The sequence below is a fragment of the Vitis riparia genome, chromosome 8, assembly GCF_004353265.1.
Source record: "Vitis riparia cultivar Riparia Gloire de Montpellier isolate 1030 chromosome 8, EGFV_Vit.rip_1.0, whole genome shotgun sequence".
Taxonomy (NCBI): domain Eukaryota; kingdom Viridiplantae; phylum Streptophyta; class Magnoliopsida; order Vitales; family Vitaceae; genus Vitis; species Vitis riparia.
Window position 1 is genome coordinate 13,566,151 of NC_048438.1, and position 23,799 is coordinate 13,589,949.

Consider the following 23,799-nt stretch of genomic DNA (forward strand, 5'->3'; position numbering starts at 1 on the left):
ATTAGGATTATGCTAGTAGAGTCTCATTCCTTTTATAAGTATAATCCTCTTCCATTTTGAGTCATATTTTAATTACAAATAGAGTCCATTGGGACTGTGTTAGTGGCTTATAAAAGCAGGTCACCTCCCACTCTTTAAACCTCAATACAAAATTTTTAGATAATATTTTCATATATTTATCTAAAGGAATTTTTTCAAAACCCAAGTTGTATATATTTCGCTTACAGAGTGCACCCAAGGCGAGATCTGGCTGTTGAATCCTGGAAGTAGACCACTGGTACCCCAGTGCACTGAGTTCGTCTTCGAGGAAGGTGGATCTATTTCAAGGATAGTGTTTGTCACACCTCAGCCAATAAGTTTTTCTTCTTAGTAATTTTGTTATTTGTTTGTGTCTTTTGAACTAGTCATTTGTTTCTAGACCCTTAAATCCAACGATATTGAAATATATCCAAATGAAAGCTTTTCTAGTTCACACATGTCCTAACACCTTTAAAATTGATCCCTTCAATGTGATATTCTTTAAGAGATTGCAGGAAAAGGTTTTCTCTGCAGTTGATGTAGTGAACTTGGGACACATTTTGACTGACCCAAAACCAGAAGATGAATCTTATCTATTACCAACCTGGGAAATTGGAAATAAACAAGTTAAGCATGTTATCCTGAGTACCATTTCTAATGAACTTTTTTATATTTATTGTCAATTTAAAGTTGCAAGAGAAATTTGGGATGCAATGAATAAAAAATATATTGTGGAAGATGGAGAAACTTAGAAATATGTCATAGGGAAATTTAGAAATTTCCAAATGATTGAGGATAAAGATGTATCATCTCAAATCCATCACTACCACTTGTTGATTAATGACTTAGTTATTGAAGACATTAAATTACCCGAACCTTTTGTGACTGGTTATTTAGTAGATACTTTTCTAAAGTCTTGGAAAGATTACAAAAATAACATGAAACATAAAAGGAAACAAATGTCCCTAGAGGATGTCATAATCCATATTAGGATTGAGGAACAAACCGAAATAGGGACAATGTTGAGAAAACTAATGAATTGTCTTCTAAGGCTAATATAGTAGAAGAAAAACCTAAACCCAAAAACAATAGGTTCGAGAAACAAAACTCTAAGACCAAGCCCAATGCATCAAACAAGGTCCAAAACTCAACTATTAAAAAACGAGGTAATTGTTTTATCTGTGGCAAGTCTGGACACCATGCAGCTCAATGTCGCCACAGGAAAATAACTGAGAAGTCCAATTCAAAGGCAAATTTGGCAGAGACAAAGGCGATCACAATAGTGATCTTCTCTAAGGTGAGCATGGTCACCAATATGAATGATTGAGTGGTAGACTATGGGGCTACCAGGCACATCTGTGGGAATAGAAGTGCATTTACTTCCTATACCACTATAAGGGAAGGAGAGGAACAAATATTCATGGGTGATTCTAAATCTACTACAGTGATTGGCAAAAGGAAAGTTCTCCTCAAGCTAACCTCCGAAAAAGTACTTGCCCTCAATGATGTTCTTCATATGCCAAATATCGGCTGAAACTTGGTGTCAGTATCTCTACTTGGAAAAACAGGAGTGATGATCTTGTTTGACTCTGATAAAATAGTTTTAACCAAGAATGATGCATTTGTGGGAAAAAGGCTATTGTAATTAAGGTTTATTTATGTTGAATGTTTATGATATTGTCAATAATAATGCATCTTTTTTCTTCTGCTTACATAGTTGATTCTTGTGATATTTGACATGATAGACTAGGACATGTGAACTTTTCATATATGAAGAAAATGGTTGAATTGAGTTTAATCCCTAAACTGTCCCTAGAAAACCATGGAAAATGAGAATCTTGTGTAAAATCTAAAACCACGAAGAAATCTTGCAAATCAGTTGAAAGAGAATCAGATCTACTAAGTTTAATATACAGTGACTTATGAGACTTAAAAAATACAATGACTAGAGGTAGTAAACGATTCTACATAACTTTCATAGATGATTACTCAAGGTATACAAGGGTATATCTTTTTTAGAAACAAAGATGAAGTAAGAGATGCTTTCATCAAGTACAAAAATGAAGTAGAAAATCAACTAAGAAAATTAAAAGGCTTAGAATTGATAGGGGATGAGAGTATGAGTCCAACCCCTTTAATTCTTTTTGTGAAGATCATAGGATCATTCATGAAACCACTCATCCCTATTCCCTTGAGTCTAATGGAGTAATAGAAAGGAAAAAATAAGGCCTTAAAAGAAATGATGAATGCAATATTGGTAAGTTTAGGAGTACCCTTGAACTTGTGGGAGGAAGATATCCTATTTGTATGTCATATTCAAAATAGAATACCTTACAAGAAAATTGGTAAAACCCCTTATGAGTTGTGGAATGGTTATGCACCTAATATAGCATACCTGAAAGTATGGGGGTGTTTAGCTAAAGTTCTTCTCCCTAAACCTAAAAAACAAAAACTAAGTCCTAAAACCTTTGATGCAATGTTCATTGGTTATGTTGAGAATAGTGCGACATATAGGTTTCTTATTACTAAGTCAAAAAACAGTCTTGTAGATGTCAATACTATAATAGAAACAAAGAATACAGGTTTCTTTGAAAACATCTTTCATATTAAACTAAATAGTGAACAACAAGTTTAGAAACAAGTAGAGACAAGTCTATTGAACCTTCTAAATTTGAACCTAGAAAGAGTAAAAGAGATAGAAAAGAAACAAACCTTGGAGATGGTTTCTACACCTTCCTAATAGATGAGGACCTTAGATCCTACAAAGAAGCTATAACTTTTCCTGGTGCACCATTATGAAAGGAGACCATTAACAGTGAAATCGAATCACTCATATATAACCATACATGAGAGTTAGTAGATTTACCTCATGGTGCAAAGACTATTGGTTGTAAGTGGATCTTTAAAAGAAAGTTAAAATAAGATGGGTTCATAGAGAAGTATAAAGCTCGTTTAGTTGCTAAAGCCTTTAAATAAAGGAATGATGTAGATTACTTTGACACATTTGCCCCTATGACTAGAATAGTGCCAATTAGAGTATTGATCGCTCTAGCTTCCATTCATAATTTGGTGATACACCAAATGGATGTCAAGACTGCATTCTTGAATGGGGATTTGGAAGAGGAAATTTGTATGGATCAACCTGAAAGTTGTGTAGTTCCAGGAAAAGAAAAAAAAGGTGTGTAAGTTGGTTAAATCACTATATGGGTTAAAATAAGCTTCCAAACAGTGGCACGACAAGTTTGATCATGTGTTAGTAACTAATGGATATTCCATTAATGATGCTAACAAGTGTATCTACAGCAAGTATGAGGATAACACATGTGTAGTCATTTGTCTTTATGTTGATGACATGCTGATCTTTGGAACTAGCCTAAAGGTCGTGTGTGAGACCAAGAAATTCTTAGGTTCTAAGTTTGATATGAGAGACCTAGGAAAGATAGAGGTGATTCTAGGAATTAAAATAACTAGAACACCTAATGAGCTTAAACTTTCTCAAAAGCACTATGTTGAAAAGATCCTAAGGAAGTTTGAACACTTTGATTGTAAACCAGTGTCAACTCCTTATGATCACAGCTCATAGTTGAAGAAAAATAGAGAACATAGTGTTGCCTAAATAGAGTATGCTCAGATCATAGAGAGCCTAATGTACTTAATGAACTGTACCAGACTTGACATTGCTTATATAGTAGGTAGATTGAGTCAATACACCCAAAGTCCTAATCAGGACCATTGGATTGTTGTTCATAGAGTCCTTAAGTATTTGAGAGGCACCATTAACTATGGTTTGTGCTTTAGTGGATTTCCAAGTGTCCTTGAAGGATTTAGTGATGCAAATTGGATCTTAGATTCAGATGAGATGAAATCCACTAGTGGATATGTTTTCATCCTTGATGGAAGTGCAGTTTCTTGGAAGTCTGCCAAGCAAACTTGCATTACTCGGTCTACTATGGAGGCTAGGTTTATTGCCTTATAAAAGGCAAGTTATAAGGCTAAGTGGCTTAAAAACCTCTTAGCAGATATCCCTTTATAGACGAGACCAGTCTCGTATGTGTCTATGTGTTGTAATAGCCAAGCTGCAATTGCTAAGGTCAAGAGTAAAATATTTATTGGGAATAATAGACATATAAGCCTAAAGCACAATATTGTGTGGCAGCTGCTTGAAACAAGGGTTATATCCCTAGAATTTGTAAGGTCAAAGTTGAATTTGGTCGATCATTTGATTAAACCACTAAATAAAAAACTAGTGGAAGAAGCATTGAGGGAGATGAGACTTATGCCTATTACAAAGTCAAGAGTGGTGGTAACCCAACTTATTAGAATGGAAATTCCATGAAGTAGGTTTATATGGGTAATAACAAATCACTTGTTGACTTGAGGTGTTCTATCAACTCTAATTGTATGAGAGTCTATCCCTATGGTGTAGATAGAGTGTATTCTGCATTGATTAAGGTTGAATGTTTACTCTTAATGAATATCATATTCCTTATGGATGGTATGTTTAAATGTAGAACATACATGATGGATTCACCTATATGAGAGTGGAGGTCAAGTCACTTCCTATGAGAACTTAGGCAGGTTTTCTAGAGTTCTCATGAATATCCAGGCAGGACGCATGACCTATTTGTGTTAACCCGTTTGTACAGCTTGTAGTGTAGTTGAGAAAACCAATGTGGATAAAAGTCCCTTGAGTTACATCATGAAACACTGGTTCATAAAAATTTATTTTCACCATGTTTTGTGATTCAATACTTATTTGTCCTAAGACTGGTTCATAGCTTTTGGGCACCAGTACTGATGCATTGGTTTCTTTTTATTATATTGGTCTTATATTTTTGGGAAGAGTCCTATTGGGATTATGCTAGTGAAGTCTCATTCATTTTATAAGTAGAACCTCCTTCTACTTCGAGTCATATTTTAATTACAAATAGAGTTCCATTGGGACTGTGTTAGTGGCTTATAAAAGTAAGTCACCCCTCACTCTCTAAATATGAATACCAATTTTTCAAATAATATTTTATAGAGGATTTTTTTCAAAACCCGAGTTGTACACATCTCGCTTATAGAGTGCACCTAAGGCGAGATCTGACTATTGAATCTTGAGGTAGACCATTGGTATACTAATGCACTGAGTTCATCTTCGAGAAAGGTGGATCTATTTCAAGGACAGTATTTGTCACGTCTCAACCGATAAGTTTTTCTTCTTATTAATTATGTTATTTGTTTGTATCTTTTGAGCTAGTCATTTATTTTCATACCCTTAAATCCAACACAAAATACACCTTTCATAATTGAATAATAAATATGTATAGGTAATGAAAGATTGAATTATGTACATATTTTAAAAAGTGAGACTTGTCATTGTTTTCTAATTAACCTTAAATGAAATATAGTTAACTAATATAATTTGTAAGATGTTATTAGTCATTTTTAACAAAAAAAATTAATTATATTTTTATTAAGTTGTTAATATCGGTATTTTATAATATCTACTAAAATAATATCACATTTTTAAATAATAAAAAATATATTTTATCATTTTATTATAATATTGGTATTCATATTTTATCAAAAACTATTTTTTTATTTTTAATAAGACTTGTATAGAATTAAATAGTTTACCCAATGTGTTATTTTTAGAGAATAATAAGAAAACATTTTATTTTTTTAATTTTAAAGAATTTTTTAAAAGCAAGTTTTTAAAATATGGCCATATATACCTATAATTTATCAAGACTTGCACTATGTTCGTATACACACGCATATATAGAATTATCCATAAAATAAAAATAAAAAAAATGTTTCAGAATTTTTTTTAAAAAAGCATTTTAAATAGAATTATCCATAAAAAAATTTTAAAAACAATTCTAATTCAACTAGAATTTTAAGGAAAAAAAAGGGATTTTCAAATTTCATACTTACCAATATTTCATTTTCTTCATACTTCTCAATATTTCATTTTCTTCTACTTGCGCATATCTATAAGTTCGATCCCTTCTCTTACTATTAGTTGATCTCGATAAATTCGATCCCTTCTCTTACTATTACTATTAGTTGATCTCGATAAATTCGATCCCTTCTCTTACTATTAGTTGATCTCGATTCTTTATCTATAAATTCGATTCCTTCTCTCAATATAAGCTAAATTTAAAGTGCATTTAATAATGATTTTAGAAAATGTTTCTAGTTTTTTTATACTTAAAATATAAAAAATTTTAAGTATTAAAAAAAACTAAAAACACTTCTTAAAATCATTATTAAAACATATCTTTTTCTAAAAAAAATGAGTAAAAAAAAAATTTTTAAATGAAAGATTTTTTTTTTAAATTAATAAATTATTTTTATATATTTCTTTAAATTTATTTCACTTATTTTCTTTCTATAAAAATCAAATAATTTTAAAATATATAAAATTTTATTTGATTTTAATTATATTTATTTTTCTTTTATACTTTTCATGATGAAATAAAAAATATATATTTTGGGAAATCATTTAAAAGTAATAACGATGGCTCATTAACGGCAATAGCCAAAAACGAAATACAAATGAAAACCAGCAGCTACTTCCAAAGATGTTGACTTTAGTAGTAAATCACAACAATACTTAGCACTACAAGTAATAATTGTCATAATTTTACTTTCTTTTAATAATATAAAGGATAATTATTATTTAGACTTTTCTACTGTGGTTAGTGATTATGACTAGTAAATTAGGCAATTAATTTTTAATACAATAATGTAGTGTTTAATATGAATATTAAAACTAAAGTGGTATTTGTTTTTTTTTACTGATATTTGGTTTTTTTTATTAAACTAAAAGTAACATATTGACATCGTTGAACATAACTAAAGTGAATTTATTGATAACTTTTCGATTTAGTTATATTGAACGATCTCAACATGTTACTTTTAGCTAAATAGAAAAAACAAAATATTTTGATTTTTTCTATTAAGACAAAAAACAAACACCACATAAGTCTTAACATGTAATCATGAGTCATTAATTGTGATTAAGGAAAGAAAATAAAACAATGCTTCTAAATTAATTACCGACTAATAATCAATCCTTAATGGGATGAATTTTAATAGGTAGGGAAAAGGACAATTTCATAAGAACCTATGCAAAAGTAGAAATTAAAAAGTCTACTATTTTAATTCTAATAATTTACATGGACTTGAATGATTATCATGTGAACTAACAAATTGAATGGTTTCACAAAATAAGTAACATATAGTAAAAATATGATACAAGATGATATGAAAGACTTTGGGCATCATATTTCATATGATAAGATATGCTACCCTATGTGAACTAAAAAATTGAATGGTTTCATAAAATAAGTGACATATAATATAAGATGATATGGAAGACTTTGGCATCATATGATAAAATATGCAACCCCCACTGGACTGGCTCTAAAACAAATGCAAAATACTTATTTGTGTTGATAAATTGAACAAAACTAGTTAAAGAGAAATCTCATTTTACAGGAGATACCCATTTCTTCTTCTCCTTCTTCTTGAAACTCAAATATAAAGAACTAGGAAGGAAGAGAACCACCCTAAAGACTCTTGGCTTCTCTGCCAATAGAAGATGTGAAAAGAGTAATCAGCATGGAAACCTGAGAGGAGTCCCCTCCATTTCCATGGACCTTTTTAGCAAACTCCAATTACACCTCTCCACTAAAATCTGCCAGTTCCAACATGGAAAAAGAAAAAACAAATGCTTAGAACAAGAAGAATTTGAAGGACAACAAAAACATATATGGCAGTTAGTGGATAAAGTTGTAAATAAACAAAGACATGGAGTCTATAATAGATTTTGTTGTACACGCCCTGTACCTTGGGACTGCTATTTCTGGCATTTGTTAATATAATATATATTATTCTGATTGGCTATCCAAAAATAAAAAATAAAAAATCAAACCAATAAAGAACAGGAAAGGATAGCATGGCTTGATGGATACATGACCAGTCTACAGAATTCACCTTATAGCACCAGATTAACCCAAAATAAGAACACTGACAACTGGATCAATGGGAGAAAGACAGTAAGATGTTGATCTATAAATGCCACATGGGTTTTAACCGACACCAATGATGCACCATGTTACAAAATCTGATGAAAAAGAAAAGCAGCTCTTTCTGGGTGATGCCCATAATACTAGACATATATCCATCCTTAAAAGTGAAGTCCTTACTAGGAGTAAGGATGGGATCATTTCTTGACAACCCATGAAGAGCATAGTCCTCCTCAATATGGGCATGCCTAGAACTTGAATCCATCAAATCCTGAAATAATATAAAATGGAAATTTGCCTTAAGCAGGTCTAGAACTTGTGCACCAACATTTCCTAATCCCAGAAATTTAGTATTGGTAATTGAACCCAACTTATTGCTTGCCTCCTAGCAAGATGGAAATGTAACTCATGATTCTAATTATTGCCAGTTTCCTCTCCTGAAGTTACCACACATGAATTTGAACATGTGCTAGAGCTTCATGGGCATACACAGACTAACATGAACAGTAGGAAGCTATCAATTGTGAATTCTTGTAACTCAATGAACACTTGGGACATATTTCAGTATCTATAACTAGAAGGTTAGACAGTTAATCAGTTGATCCAAATTTTTTGGAGATCAAATCCATTATACAAGGGACTCAAAACTTGACTTAGGTGTTTCCCTGACTCTAACTAGGATAACGAGTTCCTTTTTAATGGCAAATAATCCTCTTTTTCTATTCTTTAATATCTGAATGGTTTACAAAGAAGAAAACTTGGCAATCTGTTATACAACCTATGAGTTCCAAAACACAAGGTCAATTCACTCAACCTCATACGAAGCAAAGTAGTCAGTTCTAACAAAAAGAAACCCCACACACCCCAACTCCAGAAAGTGAAAGCATCAAATGTTGAAGTTCACATATCACCACTAAATATACCTAGTGAAGCATTTCCCTTTTCCCCCCTTAAAGGCAACCATTTCCAATCTGGAACTGGACTTGGAACCTTTGCTAGGCTTCAGGGCCACCATTCCACATCTATCAAATATCACACTAAAAATGGTTTTAAAGATTCCTACAATCTCTTTGCAGCATATTTCTCTGTAGTTTTATATCAAATCCAATTGCACATAAGAATTTCTACCAACACTTCAAATGCAAGCTTAATCTGTCACCTATGCAACCTGACCAACACATGTTAAGAAGGAAAACCACAGAAGCCCATCTATTTTACATTTATTGGACTTTATATATGTGATAAATTAACTATGATTAATTTACATTTGTTGGGAATTACTCACATGAATATTAATTCACTTATAAAAAAACATGAGACTATTAATTCTATGTGCAAGCATTTCAATAATTGTATAACTAATAATCACTTATTATTTACAGTTAAATTGTCACTTAGGGCATATTATTAATGCAAAGGAAAAAATCCATACATAATGTCATATTTAATATTATAAATATGCATGTAAACTCATATATCAAATTCAACTCAATCAATAATTTGGTTGGTTGCCGTGTCAAAAGCCATGGAGTAATGACCTGATAGATGAACTTTTCCATGAGTACCTACCAAGCACATCTCTCATGCTTAAATCACAAACCCACAAGAAGACTAAGAAAACATTTACCTCGAACCTCGAAATTATTACCATACTAATACCACAGATGTGCAGCCACCATGATCACACAAACTAGCTACCCACTACAAATGCCATAAGAACTGCAACTGCCCTAGACATTCTTGATGGGGAATTGAATACCTCACATCCACCACCATCTCCAATTTTTTTTAGCTCCACCACCATCATCCCCAAGCTATGTTCATTCTCTCAAACCATGTCCAACAAGACCAACCACAAAATCACCTAGTAATAGAATCATTTAATCACCACAACCACTAGTTTTCCATTTTTTAACATTGTTTCATTACCCTGTGGCAGCTTAGTAGAGAAGTATGTTTGTTCTTTGGGCTTCTCATTCGCAGCAATGGAGTAAATAAATGGTTTCTCCTACTGCTTATAAGTACTTTCATAGAGCATAAGTACAAGCGCTTGTAAAAATGACATAAAATAAACCACAAAAAATCGATCAAATCTACCAGATTACCACACCGACATGAGACTAAATTTATTGATTTGTCAAAACATCTTAGAAGAATAATATACCAGCATACAAACAGTATTACAAAAACTGCAATACGCAGATCCTACAAGTTCAATCAACATCCACAAGAAAGCAAACAAAAACATGAAAAGGGAAAAAGGAAAAAAAAAAAAAAAAAAAAAAAACATAAACCAACCAAGAAAAAGCCAATTTCGAACCACCCCACCCTGCAGACAACCTAAAGCACATTGTTAAATAACGATTTTCAGGAAAAAGGGGGGAGCACATGAATAAACATAACTATGGAAAGGGAGTTTCATATACACCTGGGAGAACCCGAATTCATATTTCGATGAATAATCCGACTGCTACTAGAATCCCCCGATTCAATCAATTCCCTCAGCCCCATATTCCCCACCTTGTCATCCTTCTCTTCGCCGCCCACTTTCGCGGCCGCTTTCACCGGAACTCTTTCGAAATAATTCCCATATATATACTCCGGTGTATACCCATTTTCTTCATCGAACAACATTATGTGTCCGTGCCACTCCCAAACCCGATAATCGGACCCTGTTTCTTCATGAAACCCGACACAAATGTGGTGTTCACCAATTGTAACAGCTTGACCCGAGTTGGGTTTAAGGGATTGGATATTGCCGGAGAGAATTATTCGTATGATCTCCTTCTCGAGCTTCGATTCCTCCTTTGCGAGTTGGGTTTTGGAATCGTCGTCGTTGTCATCGTCCGAGGAGAGATGGGAGGTGATGGCGGGATCGAAGAGAAGGTCTTCTAGGGATTGGGGGAGGAGTGGGTTTTGTGGGCGGATTTGAAGGCGACCCATGAGGGTTTGCATGAGAAGATTGTCGAAGTTGGCTGTGCCGTTGTTATACGAACTCATCTTCGGGGAGAGAGATACAGCGAGACCAAACGAGGGTATTGATGATGACTCGACCTCGATGGATGGAGGCCTTCAAGGGTTCTTCAAGGGTTTATGGGAAAATTTTGTTGTGACTCAGGTATAATTGATTTTCCAAGGAATATAGGGCAAATGAAGCCACGTGTCCGCAGATGATAGATAATGCGGGTCTTAGCCCACAATGGGGCTCAATCCAGCTTTGAAAGACATTCAAGGCCTTAGGGCCCAATTTTAAATGGAGCCCACCCTAAGGCCTGATCCATTTACACCCAAAAGGGTGATTGCGTAAATTAACCCTTCCATGTATAAAAAGGGTAAAGGTTTCCGTCTCAAGAGTCTCCGAGGCCAAAGCCCTACGATTCATCTTCTTCCCAGCGGCGGCAGCCTCCACCAATCTCCAGGTTCGATCCCAACCCGTCTCCCTTCCAAGATCAAGGGATCTTCAACTGTGTTTTTTCACTTTTGTTTTTAGAAAATAAATTGCTTTGTTTTCCATATTCCATGTATTGTGGTGTATGTGACTTCAGTGGTATTCGTTGCTGGTACTGATGGTAAAAGTATTGAAATTTCAAATATATGGATGTACAGGAACAAATGGAGTGAATTGGGAAAATTGATTTACCAAACATGAGAAATTGTTTTGGTTCTGAGTGTCTTTTGTTATCAGTGTTTTTATCTGTAACTACGTGTGATTTTCAATGACTTTTTAGCTGGGTTTTGGACATATTTGGTGCTTGCATTTGAAACTATGAGATTTGGAGTCAATATTTAGACTACAAATTTTCAAATGGGATTTATTCCTTTTTTTTAATTTTTTATTCTGCATAGCATTTGGACTACAATTGTTGAAATGGGTTCATTTTGCAATGTCACAATTTGTGGCGAGGTTGGTGGCCATGTTCTCTAAGTGATTTAGTCATGGATGATACAGCTTATATTGAGCTTCTTTGGCCAATTCGATTTCAGTGGATGACTGAGCTCCTTATAAACAAAATCTTAAGAAACAACTCATTGATTATTTTTACTTCAAAACAGATGTGGTTCAATTATAAAAGTGCCATTTTCACAAGCTGTTCAAAAAATTTGGTGTAGGAAAAACATTTCCCCCATCCCTTCAACCCAGAAAATCATTATAAAATATGAAATATTGAAAAAGGGCCTTAGATCAAATGAACTAAATTGGCCTCCACTTGAATATGTCCACTTACTGGTGGGTATTCTATGACTGAGCACAAGTTATGTTGCTGTTGGATATGTAGCCTTGAGATTTGAACTTCCTTTTTTTGAAATAGTACATTCCATTTTGAAATAGAGGAGCAAACTAACTTCATTTCCCAATTAAGATATATGCATGATAAGATAAATAATGACTTGAGGATGTTTTATTGGTTGTTTCTTGTTTATAATTTGTCCTTCTCTCTCACTTACCTAAATATCAATAGAAGAGCAATCAATCTAAGCAGTTTGTAGAGGTACAAAAATCATGGAGATATTTGTACAGAATGAGCATGCAAAAGAAATTTCATCTTGTTATAATACCCCCATTATAAATCAGTCAGTGAATTGTGGCAGAAGCAAGAATTTGCCTGGTTCAAGTTTGGTGCTCAAAGTCAATAAGGTTTGTGTGTAGTAGTTAGAGCATGGATTTCAGGGGATTGAAACATTCATAGAAATGGTGGCTCTCATAGGAACTCAGACCTATAAGAGTGAGGAGTTTCAAGTTCTTCTAATTGCACTCTTACTTAGAATTGGCATTATGCAATTAAAAAACTTGTTAACTTTTCATAAGCCTTGAGATGATCTTGAGATGTGTCAATTAGTTGTCTAATCCAGAAACAAACTTTTTTTTTTGGTTAGCAGGGTTACAAACTCTAGATATATCCATGAGAGATCCCTACTCTTAGAGCCTCTAGTTGCTTTGAAGGACATTATGTCCTTTTATTTTTGTGTTTTCTTTAGTGCATTCTATTTCTCATTAGAAGATTATTGAAGGGTGTGTTGGCTGTTTCATTGGGGATTGGAATACAGATGCCTGATTTTCTGGCAGTCACTCTATTCCAACTTAATGGTTATATCCTTCACTAGTAAGGATGTTCACACATCTAAGTAGTTTTGAATATGCCCACGTTGAGCTCCGTGCTTTTATTTGTATAAATGAAAGTTCCAAGAATCAAACCCAATGTTTTCAATCAAAATTCCCTAAGCTTATTCCAAGGTCTTCTCTGTTTATATAGATCATCCTTTTAATTTGATGGTACTTGCAAATACCTAGCTAGATTGAAAAAGTTTGGATCTCATATTCATATTAGACTTGGCATGAGCTGCATGGATCATTTGTCGGGAAGAAGAGGAAGAAGGCTTGGAGAGCTGTTCCTTCATATTTATTTCGGACCATATGGAGGTAGAGAAATAGGAAAGCAATCGATAACACTGAAAAAGCAAACCAAACAATTTATGTATAACTTTTTGGAGTGGGTTAGAGTGCATATCGGTGATCGTTCTTGGTTCATGATGGACTTTGTTGAGTGGGTAAGCTCTAAATAAGGCATGTGAGGTGTTTGTCGTGTATCCTTCCACCTTGTTTTGGCCTTTTGGTGCCCTTGTATACACCTAAGCTTTTGTGTGCCCTTTTGTTAGGCATGTTAATATAATTGATCTTTGTATATGAAAAGAAAAGGAAGTGCAATGTTACAATATTCTTAAGTTCATCCAGGCAGGTTAAATTTTGGCATTTTCAATTTATTGAATGAGACACCTAAAAAGTTGTTTTCAGCATGCTGCATTTTAGTGTGTACAAGGTTCATCTGTGTTGGCTGATAGTTATATCTCCCTCCCCCCCTCCCTCTGAAATATGTCTTGAAGACATGGTTTTCAATTGAACTTCTTGCTTTACCTTTGCAGCAGCCTTTCTTTGCAAGGATGGTGAGAGTCAGTGTCTTGAATGATGCTCTAAAGAGCATGTATAATGCAGAGAAGCGGGGAAAGCGACAGGTTATGATCAGACCTTCCTCGAAAGTTATTGTCAAGTTTCTTCTGGTTATGCAGAAGCACGGATATATTAGTGCATGTAGCACCTATTTTATTTATTCTCTTCGATTTCTTTCGTTTCTACTGTTTTGATGTGTCGATTCAAGTACAAGTGAAAATTAATAATTTATATTGTTTGATGTGTCAACATCATCTCTGCCTTTGGCCTGCAGGATATATCGGTGAATTTGAGTATGTAGATGATCACAGATCAGGAAAAATTGTGGTTGAGCTGAATGGAAGGTTGAACAAGTGTGGTGTCATTAGTCCTCGTTTTGATGTTGGTGTCAAAGATATTGAGCCCTGGACTGCTAGATTGCTCCCCTCAAGACAGGTTGGCATCCAAAACCCCCTATTTTTTTTATAAAAAAAAAGATCTTAAAAATGAACTTGGCAAACCGCAAGGGGCCAATCATTATTCTTCGAGTATGATTTCTCAGGGTGACTAATGAGTGCTATTTGCAGTTTGGATATATTGTCTTGACAACTTCTGCTGGCATCATGGATCATGAAGAAGCTAGGAGAAAAAATGTTGGTGGCAAAGTTCTTGGTTTCTTTTACTAGTCACAGTTTTTCCTAATGACGGGTTTGGAATTTCTTAATCATGTTGAGGATATTTTTTTTGGTGCATCATGGATCTTTTGTACTTGAATATTATTTCTCTGCATTGGTATCCTATTTTATTTGGAGAGGTTGAAGCTTTTTAGCTACCATAATATGAAGTTATACTTTTTGATTCACAATTTCTTCTTAAGCCATCACTTAAGTTCATAAGTACAGGTAACTAACTGATTGGGAGTAGACTCTTTTGATGATGAGTAATGGCCAGAAGTTTGTTTGCTGGGATTTTTAGAGTCTGTTTGGCAGTGTGCTTTTAAAAAGCACTTCTAATATAAAAAGAGTCTCTCTTTTTAGAAAACTTGACATTTGACAAAACATTTCTAAAGAAAACACTTGTATTGAAAGCATTTTGAATAAAAGCAAGTTTTATCCTGTTTTCTTTGCCTGATTTGGACAATTTTTGTGTTGTTGATATATTAGGCTTGAGGTTGAGTATGTTGTTGTCCTCTGCACATGAAAGATAATTTGATTTGACCAAGTAAATAGTATCTGTGCAGCTTTGGAAGCCAATCTACTTCATGGCAATTGTGATCTGAAAGTATATTATGAAACAAACTGTCCATCTTCGTGTGATGCTGACCGTTGATTTTGAAATTCTTGTCAATTAAAATCCCATATTTGATATATCTTTGGTTAATTAAGTGCTGGATTGGACTAGTTCATGGAAGGTCATGGTTGCCTTTTTCTTTCCCATTTGTTTCACTGTCAAAGCTTGGCTATGGGGTCACTAATTTTTCATGCCCATCTGGATAACTTAAAAACTGAGACTAGAACATTAAGTATTTAATAAGAAATAGTTATGAGATTATTTATTCCATGTGTTTGAATTATGGTGTAGTTATTTCCTTTTAAAATCCAAAGAAATAGTTTATTATTAAAATAAAAATTAAATATATAAACCTTATAGGAGTTGTTTTTAGTTGTAAATTTTTTATTTTTCTAAGCTATTTTAATTTTAAAATTAGAATATAATAACAACTTTTATATGAGATATAAGGATAAAATAATTATTTTCAAAATTAGTCAAAAAAAAATTTTGAGTTATTAATTTATGACTATTTTAAATTCTAAAATTTTTTATCTATAAATTCACATTAAGAAGCTAATGATTTTAAAAATTGGTTAAGAAAATATTGAGTTGTTAAAAATTTATGCTATATCTTTTATTTGATTTATTTTTAAAATAATTTTTGAAAATAATTTTTTGATTTTTGTAGAACAAAAGTCTATTTGAAAACTTAAAATATTTTTAACCTATTTTTATATATGTTTTTAAAATAATTTTTATATTCAAAAATTTATTTAGAAGCATATATAATTATTTTTTAAAAAAAAAATTGATAAAACAAATGAAAACAACTAAAAAAATATTTTTTAAAAATATTTTATTTTTTATTTTTAATAACAAAAAACAGTTTTTGGTTGTTAAATGTGTTTTTTTTTTTTTTTTATGTTTTTTATTTTGGAGAATAAAAAACTGTTCTTAAAAATAATTTCCAAACATGCTAGTCTTTGGGGAAGGCTTCATTATACTATTTTTTTTCTTTTTAAACAATGGAGATTCTCAGAAATAAAAGGGAAAAAACTAAATGAAGACAAACATTATGCTTAAATCTATTTTCATAACTAAAATTATGAATAGAATGGTTCAGCAATAGCAATCCGAACTTACAAACTTACCAAAGCTAGCTCTACTAATTCTCTCATGACTACTTAATTTTTCTGGGACTAGAAACTTACATAAACTACAAGTATCTTGTAAGGAATATGGATTGATCAGAGAGTTTTTTGGTTCAATCCGGCTATTTTGGCATATATTTTAAAGGCTTTTTAAAAAAAAAAAAAATTATTATTATCTTATCCATTGGGACTTGTTTAAGCATGGTTTTACTCTGTCAACGGTTTGCTTTGATTTTACAACCCACGCCCAGATGAATTGAGTTGCACTAGTTAGTTGAAAGTGAGTCAAAAAGGTTAACGATGAGGGCAAAAGAGAATGGTCGAGTTCGTAATGTTGACAACTAAATAAATCAATATATTCAGACTAATTGTATTCTAGAATTGCTGGAGACGTCTAGGTTGAGAATGATAATCCAATTCACTCCTTGCAAAGGAATCTTACAGGTATGGTGATAACAAGACACAACAAATCAAAAAATCATCACAAATATCAACACACTCTAGCAACTTAAACTAACAACAGAATTTTCTTCCCTTCCCAAATGTGTTACAGTGAAAATCATCCAAAAGGTGCCATATGCAATATCAGAACCATTCATTACAAAAGTAGGTCTAAGCACACACTCCACAAGCCAATGTGAGCATATGCAGCAAAGGTATAGAGGTTTCTTATAAGGATGAACGATAGTTATAAAACAACAGCTTCCCATATAAAAGGTTGGCACTCTTTCAGATCTATCATGTGTAGAATGAACAGACTACCGCCTCAGGCTCTCCACTATGTAGTCCGCATAGAGATTCCTTCACAAATGTAAGAAAAAAATTGCATTAAGTTTTAAGACCATAATCCATGCACGCAAAAAATTCTAGACTTAAGGCAAAAAAGGAAAGAGCAGGAGATAGATCAGAGAAAAAGGTTAGAAGCCTACAATAATTTGTAGTGAGTGACACATAAAATCAATGACCCTAGTTCAGGAATGGTTACTATTTTATCCACATGTATAGAAGAGTGGAGTGGACTGGTGTTTATAGATAGTTCTTTGGATGATGGCAAAGGGGAAAAGCTCAATATGATTAAAAATTGAAAGCATCAGCCAACCATGGCTGAATTAGAGTGAATTGGTTGGTATGTGAGTTTGTGCCATAATTGACTCTTTCACAGATTAGTTCAATAAACGTGAAACATCCAAACATCATTGAGTTTCAATAAATGTCATTTATACATCAAACATGAAATTTCATTATTCTAATAAAAAATTGTATAAGCTTAAAATTTAAACTAATCAAACCAGTGTTCCAAATCTGATATCAACGATACCCAATTGGCACTCCTGTTGTTCTCCTGGGCTTTTCTATATTCTTTATTCTATACATGTGTATATCACACACACATTGGTATATGTTAACATACACAAACTATAAATAAATGGAGACCAAGGATCATAACACTTACATGGAATGCTGGATTGCCTCATAAGCACTAGAAGATGGCAGAAAGTCGTTAACTGCAACTTCCTTGTTTTCATTTTTCTTGTCTGATTGGTTTATTAAGGAAAAAAAGGATGATTTAGATCCAATTTTCTAGATTTGAGATTATAAAAAAATAAACAAGTATTTTAAGGACAGTATGCTTGAAGAATCGTTTTAAACTAGTGTTTGCTAAGGATTAAGAATTTTTAGAAGGATACAATCTTCAAAGAAACGGCGGATCTCAGCCAAACGGTGCGGAGGGAGCTCATTGATATCAGTGTAGTGTCGGTACTCAGGATCATCAGCACAAACTGCAATTATCTTGTCATCTTTCTCTCCCTGTGTTAATCAAGGTCAAGATTAATTCAAGGTTTAGAAGTAATTGGGAGAGGAAATATATCTTGTCATCTTTCTCTCCCTGATCAATCATAGGCATGAGACCAATAGCTTTAGCCCGGAGAAAGCATCCTGGAAGAACTGGTTCCTGTAAATGTTTGAAAAGCCATAAGGAATAAGAGAGTTTCCATTTATAACCATTGCTTTGTAATATGGAATATTCAGAAACCAAGCACATCCAAAAAACTAGTGTGAACTAATGGGCATACAACCTGATGAGTAATTATAAACTGACTGATTCCTAATTTAAACTATTTCTTAACATTGTCAAAATTTTGAATAAATCAATAGGCATCATCAAATATTGACTTTTTTTTCATAGGAAAAACAAGAAATGCATTAAAAAGCGACATTCAGGTGTGTTCCAATAATTTGAAGCTTGTTTTAGAGGCAAGTTGTGGGTTCCAAAACCACCAGCCACATTAAGGTGCTATGTTCCCAGTTGCTTTTAAGCGCTACATTGTCCTCAAAATTGAACTTCAAATCTCCATTAGATGATAAATAAAATTGTTTCCAAACATGCATTGTAATCAGCATACAGGTGAAAATATGACGCATTCAAAACAGTGACACATGTCAAACAGCATTAAGCATACCTGCATGATAACCAAGACATCCATGGGGTCATTGTCCTCACAGAGAGTACGTGGGATAAAGCCATAGTTGTGGGGGTACACGACTGAAGAGTACAGCACACGGTCAACCTGCGCATGAATGTAAAATTTAGCAACCAATTGTTGATCTGCAAAGAGTACCTAGAAAAATGGATTAGAACACCTAATTACCTTGATCAGTCCAGTTTTCTTGTCAAGTTCATATTTCACCTTGCTCCCTTTCCCTATTTCAACCACCTGCAAAAATTAGACATATGTTCAAATAAGAACCTTGGTTGATTAAGAAGGCAAGGTTTCTAACAATTTATTTATGAAAATTTTGTCAAATTTCACTAGTTCTTCTAAAATAGAACAAACACAATGTTAACAACAAAGAACTAGAACAATTTCATGCAGAAAGGAAAATATAAAAAATGAAACCTTTTGGGAAAATAATATAGCAAAAAATTGAATATCTAAGGAAATGGATTAAATATATGAAATGATAAGATTTCCTATTTATGAAATTAGTTTATTTAAATAAAAGGTTTCTATTTGTATTTGGTTCTGGAAAGTCAATAAGTTTGAACCAAGACAATTGTGTACTCATTCGAACTCTTGTCTTAATATTTAGGCACTCTAAGAAAAGGTTTCCTGTCTGGAATGCATATACAAGCTACCGTTGTTGCCAAAAACCAAGATACATCATTATCCTATCCGTATTTTGATAAGTTGATGGTAGCCTTCCAATAAACAAGAACTTCAAAGACAAAATGCAAATACTTTTTTGTCAACTTTTAATCATTTTATTAAAAAAGAATCATTTCAAACTCCAGTTAAAAATGGGAAAATCCATTATAAACCATTACCAACATAAGAATTTTCAAATTTGAAAGTGACTGCAAATTAGAGGATAAGTAAGAGAATGAATTTATGTGCCACACAGGCGGTTCTCAAATTCTTAATTCTTAAGTGAATTAGCTCCCAAGATGAAAGAATCGTTTAGAGTTTTTTGGGTGATACAGTCCACAATTAGAAAGACTCTACTAGATTGGCATGGTTCCTTTGTTGGAAGAAAGCGGAAAAAGGTTTGGAGGGCAGCTCCTTTATGCTTCTTTTGGTCTATTTGGAAAGAGAGAAATAGAAGATTTTTTGAGAATGTGGAACTCTCAATCCAAAGGCTGAAATACTTGTTTTTGTGTAACTTGTTAACTTGCACCAAACTATTTATAGGTGAAAGATTGTTGTCCATAGTAGATTTCATTGATTGGTTGGGGTCGGTTTGAGGGAGGGAGTATCTTTTTGTTTTCTCTTCCTTTTTTTGGCCTTTTTTGGTTGCCGCTGTATACATCGTGTGTACTTTGGTCTGCCCTTTTTGGTGTTTTTAATACAAATCTCATTTACTGATCAGAAAAAAAAAAAAAAAAAAAAAGGTGAATTAGCTCCCAAGATTTATAATCACTTAGGGAACTGGATGATTGTGCAGCTCAACACTAACATTAAACACCAATATATAAAGCTAAATGCAGTTCAGTATTCTTACACAGTTGAAAATTGTTGGAGCTCCAGGTCCTGCATTGAAATAAAAAATGTCATAATAAAAGGCCACTAGTAAAAAGGAGACAATAAGAATTAACTCAACATGCGTTACAACAAAAGTAGGTACCTATCTCAAGATCATGCCAGGGGTGTGCAGCAACAGCCCTCCGGGTCATGGATGAAAGAATCCTTTCATTAAGAGGTGGGTGTGAGTGTTGATGAGAGTTAAGAGCTTTGTTTGGAGTCTCAATAGGTGGAGCCATTACTGCAAGCCAAATTCACATGCAGTTTTCAGTTAAAACAAACACTAGATTTCTTAGAAGCATTCACCAGCTCTATTATCAAATGAAATAGTAGAAGACATATCCAATTGCCACAGGTCTAATGATATTGTCAAGGGTTATGTCTCATATATGCTAGAATATTCAAATCGAAACTATATGAAGGCAAGAAACTTAATAAAATGTTTCAAGCAGGTTAAGACAGACATCGTCCTTTTCAGTACCACCTGATTTGAGAGATGATCTGTTTTGATAGTTAGATTAAATGATTTTTGCAATAGTTACATGGAAGAATCATGATTCCTTGTGAAGACATTTATACTAACATATAAGATAGTCTCAACCAACATTGTAACACTCCAAATAGATTCAATATTGACTTCAAATTCATATCAGTAATCACTTGAATGTTGGTGCAATACATATTGTTTTCTGAAAGGCACCATCAGTTGCAACAATAAATACAAAAAACATAAAATTCTCCATGCAAAGATGCAGAGCCTCAAAGCTATGGTAGTGGGAATCCAAAATTAAGTGAAAAAAAGCTATGTTGAGAATGCAATGAAACTGGCTATGAATTAGATATTGTTGAGATTCAAAAGAAGAATGAAATAAGGCCTTCAATTCTAAAAGCTCTTTTCAATAAAGTTGGGGGTGGAATGCTTTTGTGGAATTGCTTCTAAGAAGTGTTCAAAATTTTTCTACTTGTTGAACAGAAGCTTCTCTTTCTATATGAATCTTTCCACAACATTAATTTATTCAAAGTGACAGCTGACTAGAAGGGACCCTTTAGTACATCAAATGTAGAAAAATTACTTTGATTGCAGGGCGCTAATAATCCAAGTTGGGTTACAATCTGATGACATCTTAGAATGACATTGAACTCTGCACCTCTAAAATGCAATAAGAAACTCCGATTTCACAGTAACAACCTGCAATGGCTTTCACATTCTCCCCATCTTCCCCACTAAATAGAGAGCTAGAAACACTGACATTGCAGAGAGTTCTGTGGGTGAATAGAAAAGCCTCCAAGTTTCTTGGAAAACAAACAGATAAGATGGAGAAAAGAGAATTTCATCCCATTTTACCCATATAAAATTTACATTTCCGGAGACCTACAGAGATTTCCTTGTTTCCCAAGATTACTAAGTTGCATATTCACAACTGTGTAAAAGCCGCGCAAAACAAAATCAGTTCGTGAAATGTACAGGACTATCCAATCCGTAGCCAGCATCACAAGACAGTTAGGTATGTTTGGCTGTCATTTTCAGTCTTCAGAGACCTTTCTCATTCTTGAAAGTATAAAAGTTGCGTTCGATTTAAGACCACAAAACCAAGAAAACAGCACACACAAAATGCTGGAGCAAACAGACCCTTAGGAGAACAAACACAGATCTGAGATTCACCATTTATGCGTAAAACTAACACAACAGTAATATATCCACGTACTATCAGATCCGCCGACCAAAAAAAAATCAGAAGTAAACATATAAAACTAGATCAAAACATCACCAAATCAAATGAAAGAAAATTCAAAAGAAACGCATAAAAACCCTAAAAAAAAAATTAGAAAACGATGATCCGGAACTGAGAAACACGCACCTTCAATTACCAAACCTCTGGTTCCTGCACGAAGCTTAACCAAAGTACGGTTCGAAATCAGAAACACAGATCTCAAGAACAGAGAGAAGAGAGGAGAAGGGCGAGAGAGAATGGAGAGAGAGGGCACTTTAAGAAGAGGAAGAGTGGAGGTGAACGCGTTCCCGCTCTGTTTCCTCTTTCTTCATTTAAAGGCACCGGAAAGGGCAAAAAAATAAATAAACAAAAAAAGGAAGAAAAGGAAACACTCCTTCCGTGAAAATGAAATCGGCATATAATGCAGAGTCATGGAATTATTCTGGATTCGTTTCCTTTCATTTGTTGAATATCTAGACGTGTTTACAGCTAGGCAGTGCTTCCACGTGTCGCCTTCACATTGGATCTCGGTGGCCCACTGCTGACAGGGACTGAGTTCCTAACGGTCGTGCGGTGCACTTTTCTCACTACGTTATCGAATAGGAGGGTGAGGAGTCCCGTTACGGTCGTACCGAAGTGCGGTGGGGATTGCGCGATCTCTGGAAGGGGAATGATCAGGTGTGTAACCCACACAATACCAGACCATGCTCCCCCAAATATGTTCCCAGATGATGCGAATTTGCTGATGTGGCAGCGGATTATTGGCCGAGGTTGTGTGAATAGTTGGGTTGGTTTGATAGAGAATGTTGATTCCGAAGGTGGAGGATTTGGCGTTGAAGCAACATCGACCGGATCAAATCTGGTGTTTTATTCACATGTGATTTGGAGGCTGGAGCTGCGTGGGAATGAATAGGAATTGGAATGCCCCCTCCATTACTCAACCCTTTTGCTTTTGTTTTTTTGACTTTGAGTATGAATAGTGAATACTATAAGTCTATAACCTACCAGTCTTCTTTGTCCTGATGTTTTAACTTTTAACTCTTTAATCACGCAGTAAAAAATATCAATTTGTATGGACTCATTCAATACGACTATTCTTCTCTATTTACTATTCCTCTTCTAGAAGGAATGTAAATAAGTCAGTAGTCAGTGGAGGGACGACGCCCGAGAAAGACCGCCGATGACTCAGCAACTTTTCTAATACGCCCTTTCTTTTATTTTTATTTTTATTTTTCCTCTCTCGAGGCTAATTCAAATAACTAAAGTAACGTCATGGGCATCTTAAATAATAAAGGGAATAGCGTTGGAGGATTTAAAGGGAGGAGGAATCACTGTTGACGGGTTATTATCATCGAGGGATAAGCTTTGGGACAACACGTGGCGCCAGAGAAGCAGTAATCGTACCCCACCATCCTACATATAGTAAATGCATTTACGCAATCTCAATGCTTTTAAATTTTGGGAATATCTCCTCAAAAGGAGTGACGTTATCGGTTGATTCCACAATTTCTTTAAGATTTTTTTATTTTATTTTATTATTTTTTTACTTTTTATGTATAATTTATCTTCACATATAAAATAAAATCATGTGCTGAAAATTGTTACATGGTAATTTTTTTGAATAATTTATAGGTATGGAAAAGGAGTATGAAGCTTGTATTTCACGTAATTCAACCACGT

General features: G+C 33.8%; 3 protein-coding genes across 5 annotated transcripts; 1 reads left to right on the forward strand and 2 right to left on the reverse strand.

Annotated features, from left to right (window-relative positions):
* Window positions 1–7,331: 7,331 nt before the first annotated feature.
* On the reverse strand, window positions 7,332–11,152 carry LOC117921296. 2 transcript variants are annotated; one of them, XM_034839154.1, is made up of 2 exons: window positions 10,468–11,149; window positions 7,332–7,708 (listed from the first exon to the last, which is right to left on the reverse strand). In XM_034839154.1, exons 1-2 carry the CDS (start codon window positions 11,037–11,039, stop codon window positions 7,702–7,704), a joined length of 579 nt encoding a protein of 192 aa, XP_034695045.1. In that variant the 5' UTR covers window positions 11,040–11,149; the 3' UTR covers window positions 7,332–7,701. The 2 variants fall into 2 exon arrangements, with proteins under 2 accessions (XP_034695045.1, XP_034695044.1); XM_034839153.1 differs by lacking the exon at window positions 7,332–7,708 and adding an exon at window positions 10,141–10,379 and having other exon boundaries at window positions 10,468–11,152.
* A 220-nt stretch (window positions 11,153–11,372) lies between these two features.
* LOC117919610 (40S ribosomal protein S15a) lies at window positions 11,373–14,827 on the forward strand. 2 transcript variants are annotated; one of them, XM_034836808.1, is made up of 4 exons: window positions 11,373–11,458; window positions 13,959–14,109; window positions 14,258–14,418; window positions 14,550–14,827. In XM_034836808.1, the coding sequence occupies exons 2-4, from the start codon at window positions 13,977–13,979 to the stop codon at window positions 14,646–14,648; spliced, it is 393 nt and encodes a 130-aa protein (XP_034692699.1). In that variant the 5' UTR covers window positions 11,373–11,458; window positions 13,959–13,976; the 3' UTR covers window positions 14,649–14,827. The 2 variants fall into 2 exon arrangements, with proteins under 2 accessions (XP_034692699.1, XP_034692700.1); XM_034836809.1 differs by having other exon boundaries at window positions 11,374–11,458; window positions 13,962–14,109.
* Window positions 14,828–16,780: 1,953 nt separating this feature from the next.
* On the reverse strand, window positions 16,781–22,489 carry LOC117920883 (soluble inorganic pyrophosphatase 4). The gene is made up of 9 exons (XM_034838556.1): window positions 22,267–22,489; window positions 20,511–20,648; window positions 20,388–20,416; window positions 19,037–19,102; window positions 18,848–18,955; window positions 18,264–18,339; window positions 18,074–18,184; window positions 17,839–17,920; window positions 16,781–17,186 (listed from the first exon to the last, which is right to left on the reverse strand). The coding sequence occupies exons 2-9, from the start codon at window positions 20,644–20,646 to the stop codon at window positions 17,144–17,146; spliced, it is 651 nt and encodes a 216-aa protein (XP_034694447.1). The 5' UTR covers window positions 20,647–20,648; window positions 22,267–22,489; the 3' UTR covers window positions 16,781–17,143.
* Between the last annotated feature and the right edge of the window lie 1,310 nt (window positions 22,490–23,799).

What these genes read in the sequence shown, in the direction of transcription:
- LOC117921296 (XM_034839153.1), bottom strand. Translation starts at nt 11,039, where the DNA reads ATGAGTTCGTATAACAACGGCACAGCCAACTTCGACAATCTTCTCATG. An exon ending in ATGAATTCGGGTTCTCCCAG is followed by an intron (nt 10,380 to 10,467) that starts GTGTATATGAAA and finishes AATGTGCTTTAG; the next exon opens with GTTGTCTGCAGGGTGGGGTG.
- LOC117919610 (XM_034836808.1), top strand. Translation starts at nt 13,977, where the DNA reads ATGGTGAGAGTCAGTGTCTTGAATGATGCTCTAAAGAGCATGTATAAT. An exon ending in TCTGGTTATGCAGAAGCACG is followed by an intron (nt 14,110 to 14,257) that starts GATATATTAGTG and finishes TTTGGCCTGCAG; the next exon opens with GATATATCGGTGAATTTGAG. An exon ending in GATTGCTCCCCTCAAGACAG is followed by an intron (nt 14,419 to 14,549) that starts GTTGGCATCCAA and finishes TGCTATTTGCAG; the next exon opens with TTTGGATATATTGTCTTGAC.
- LOC117920883 (XM_034838556.1), bottom strand. Translation starts at nt 20,646, where the DNA reads ATGGCTCCACCTATTGAGACTCCAAACAAAGCTCTTAACTCTCATCAA. An exon ending in CTCCAACAATTTTCAACTGT is followed by an intron (nt 19,103 to 20,387) that starts GTAAGAATACTG and finishes TAATTTTTGCAG; the next exon opens with GTGGTTGAAATAGGGAAAGG. An exon ending in GATTGATCAGGGAGAGAAAG is followed by an intron (nt 18,185 to 18,263) that starts ATGACAAGATAT and finishes AGGGAGAGAAAG; the next exon opens with ATGACAAGATAATTGCAGTT.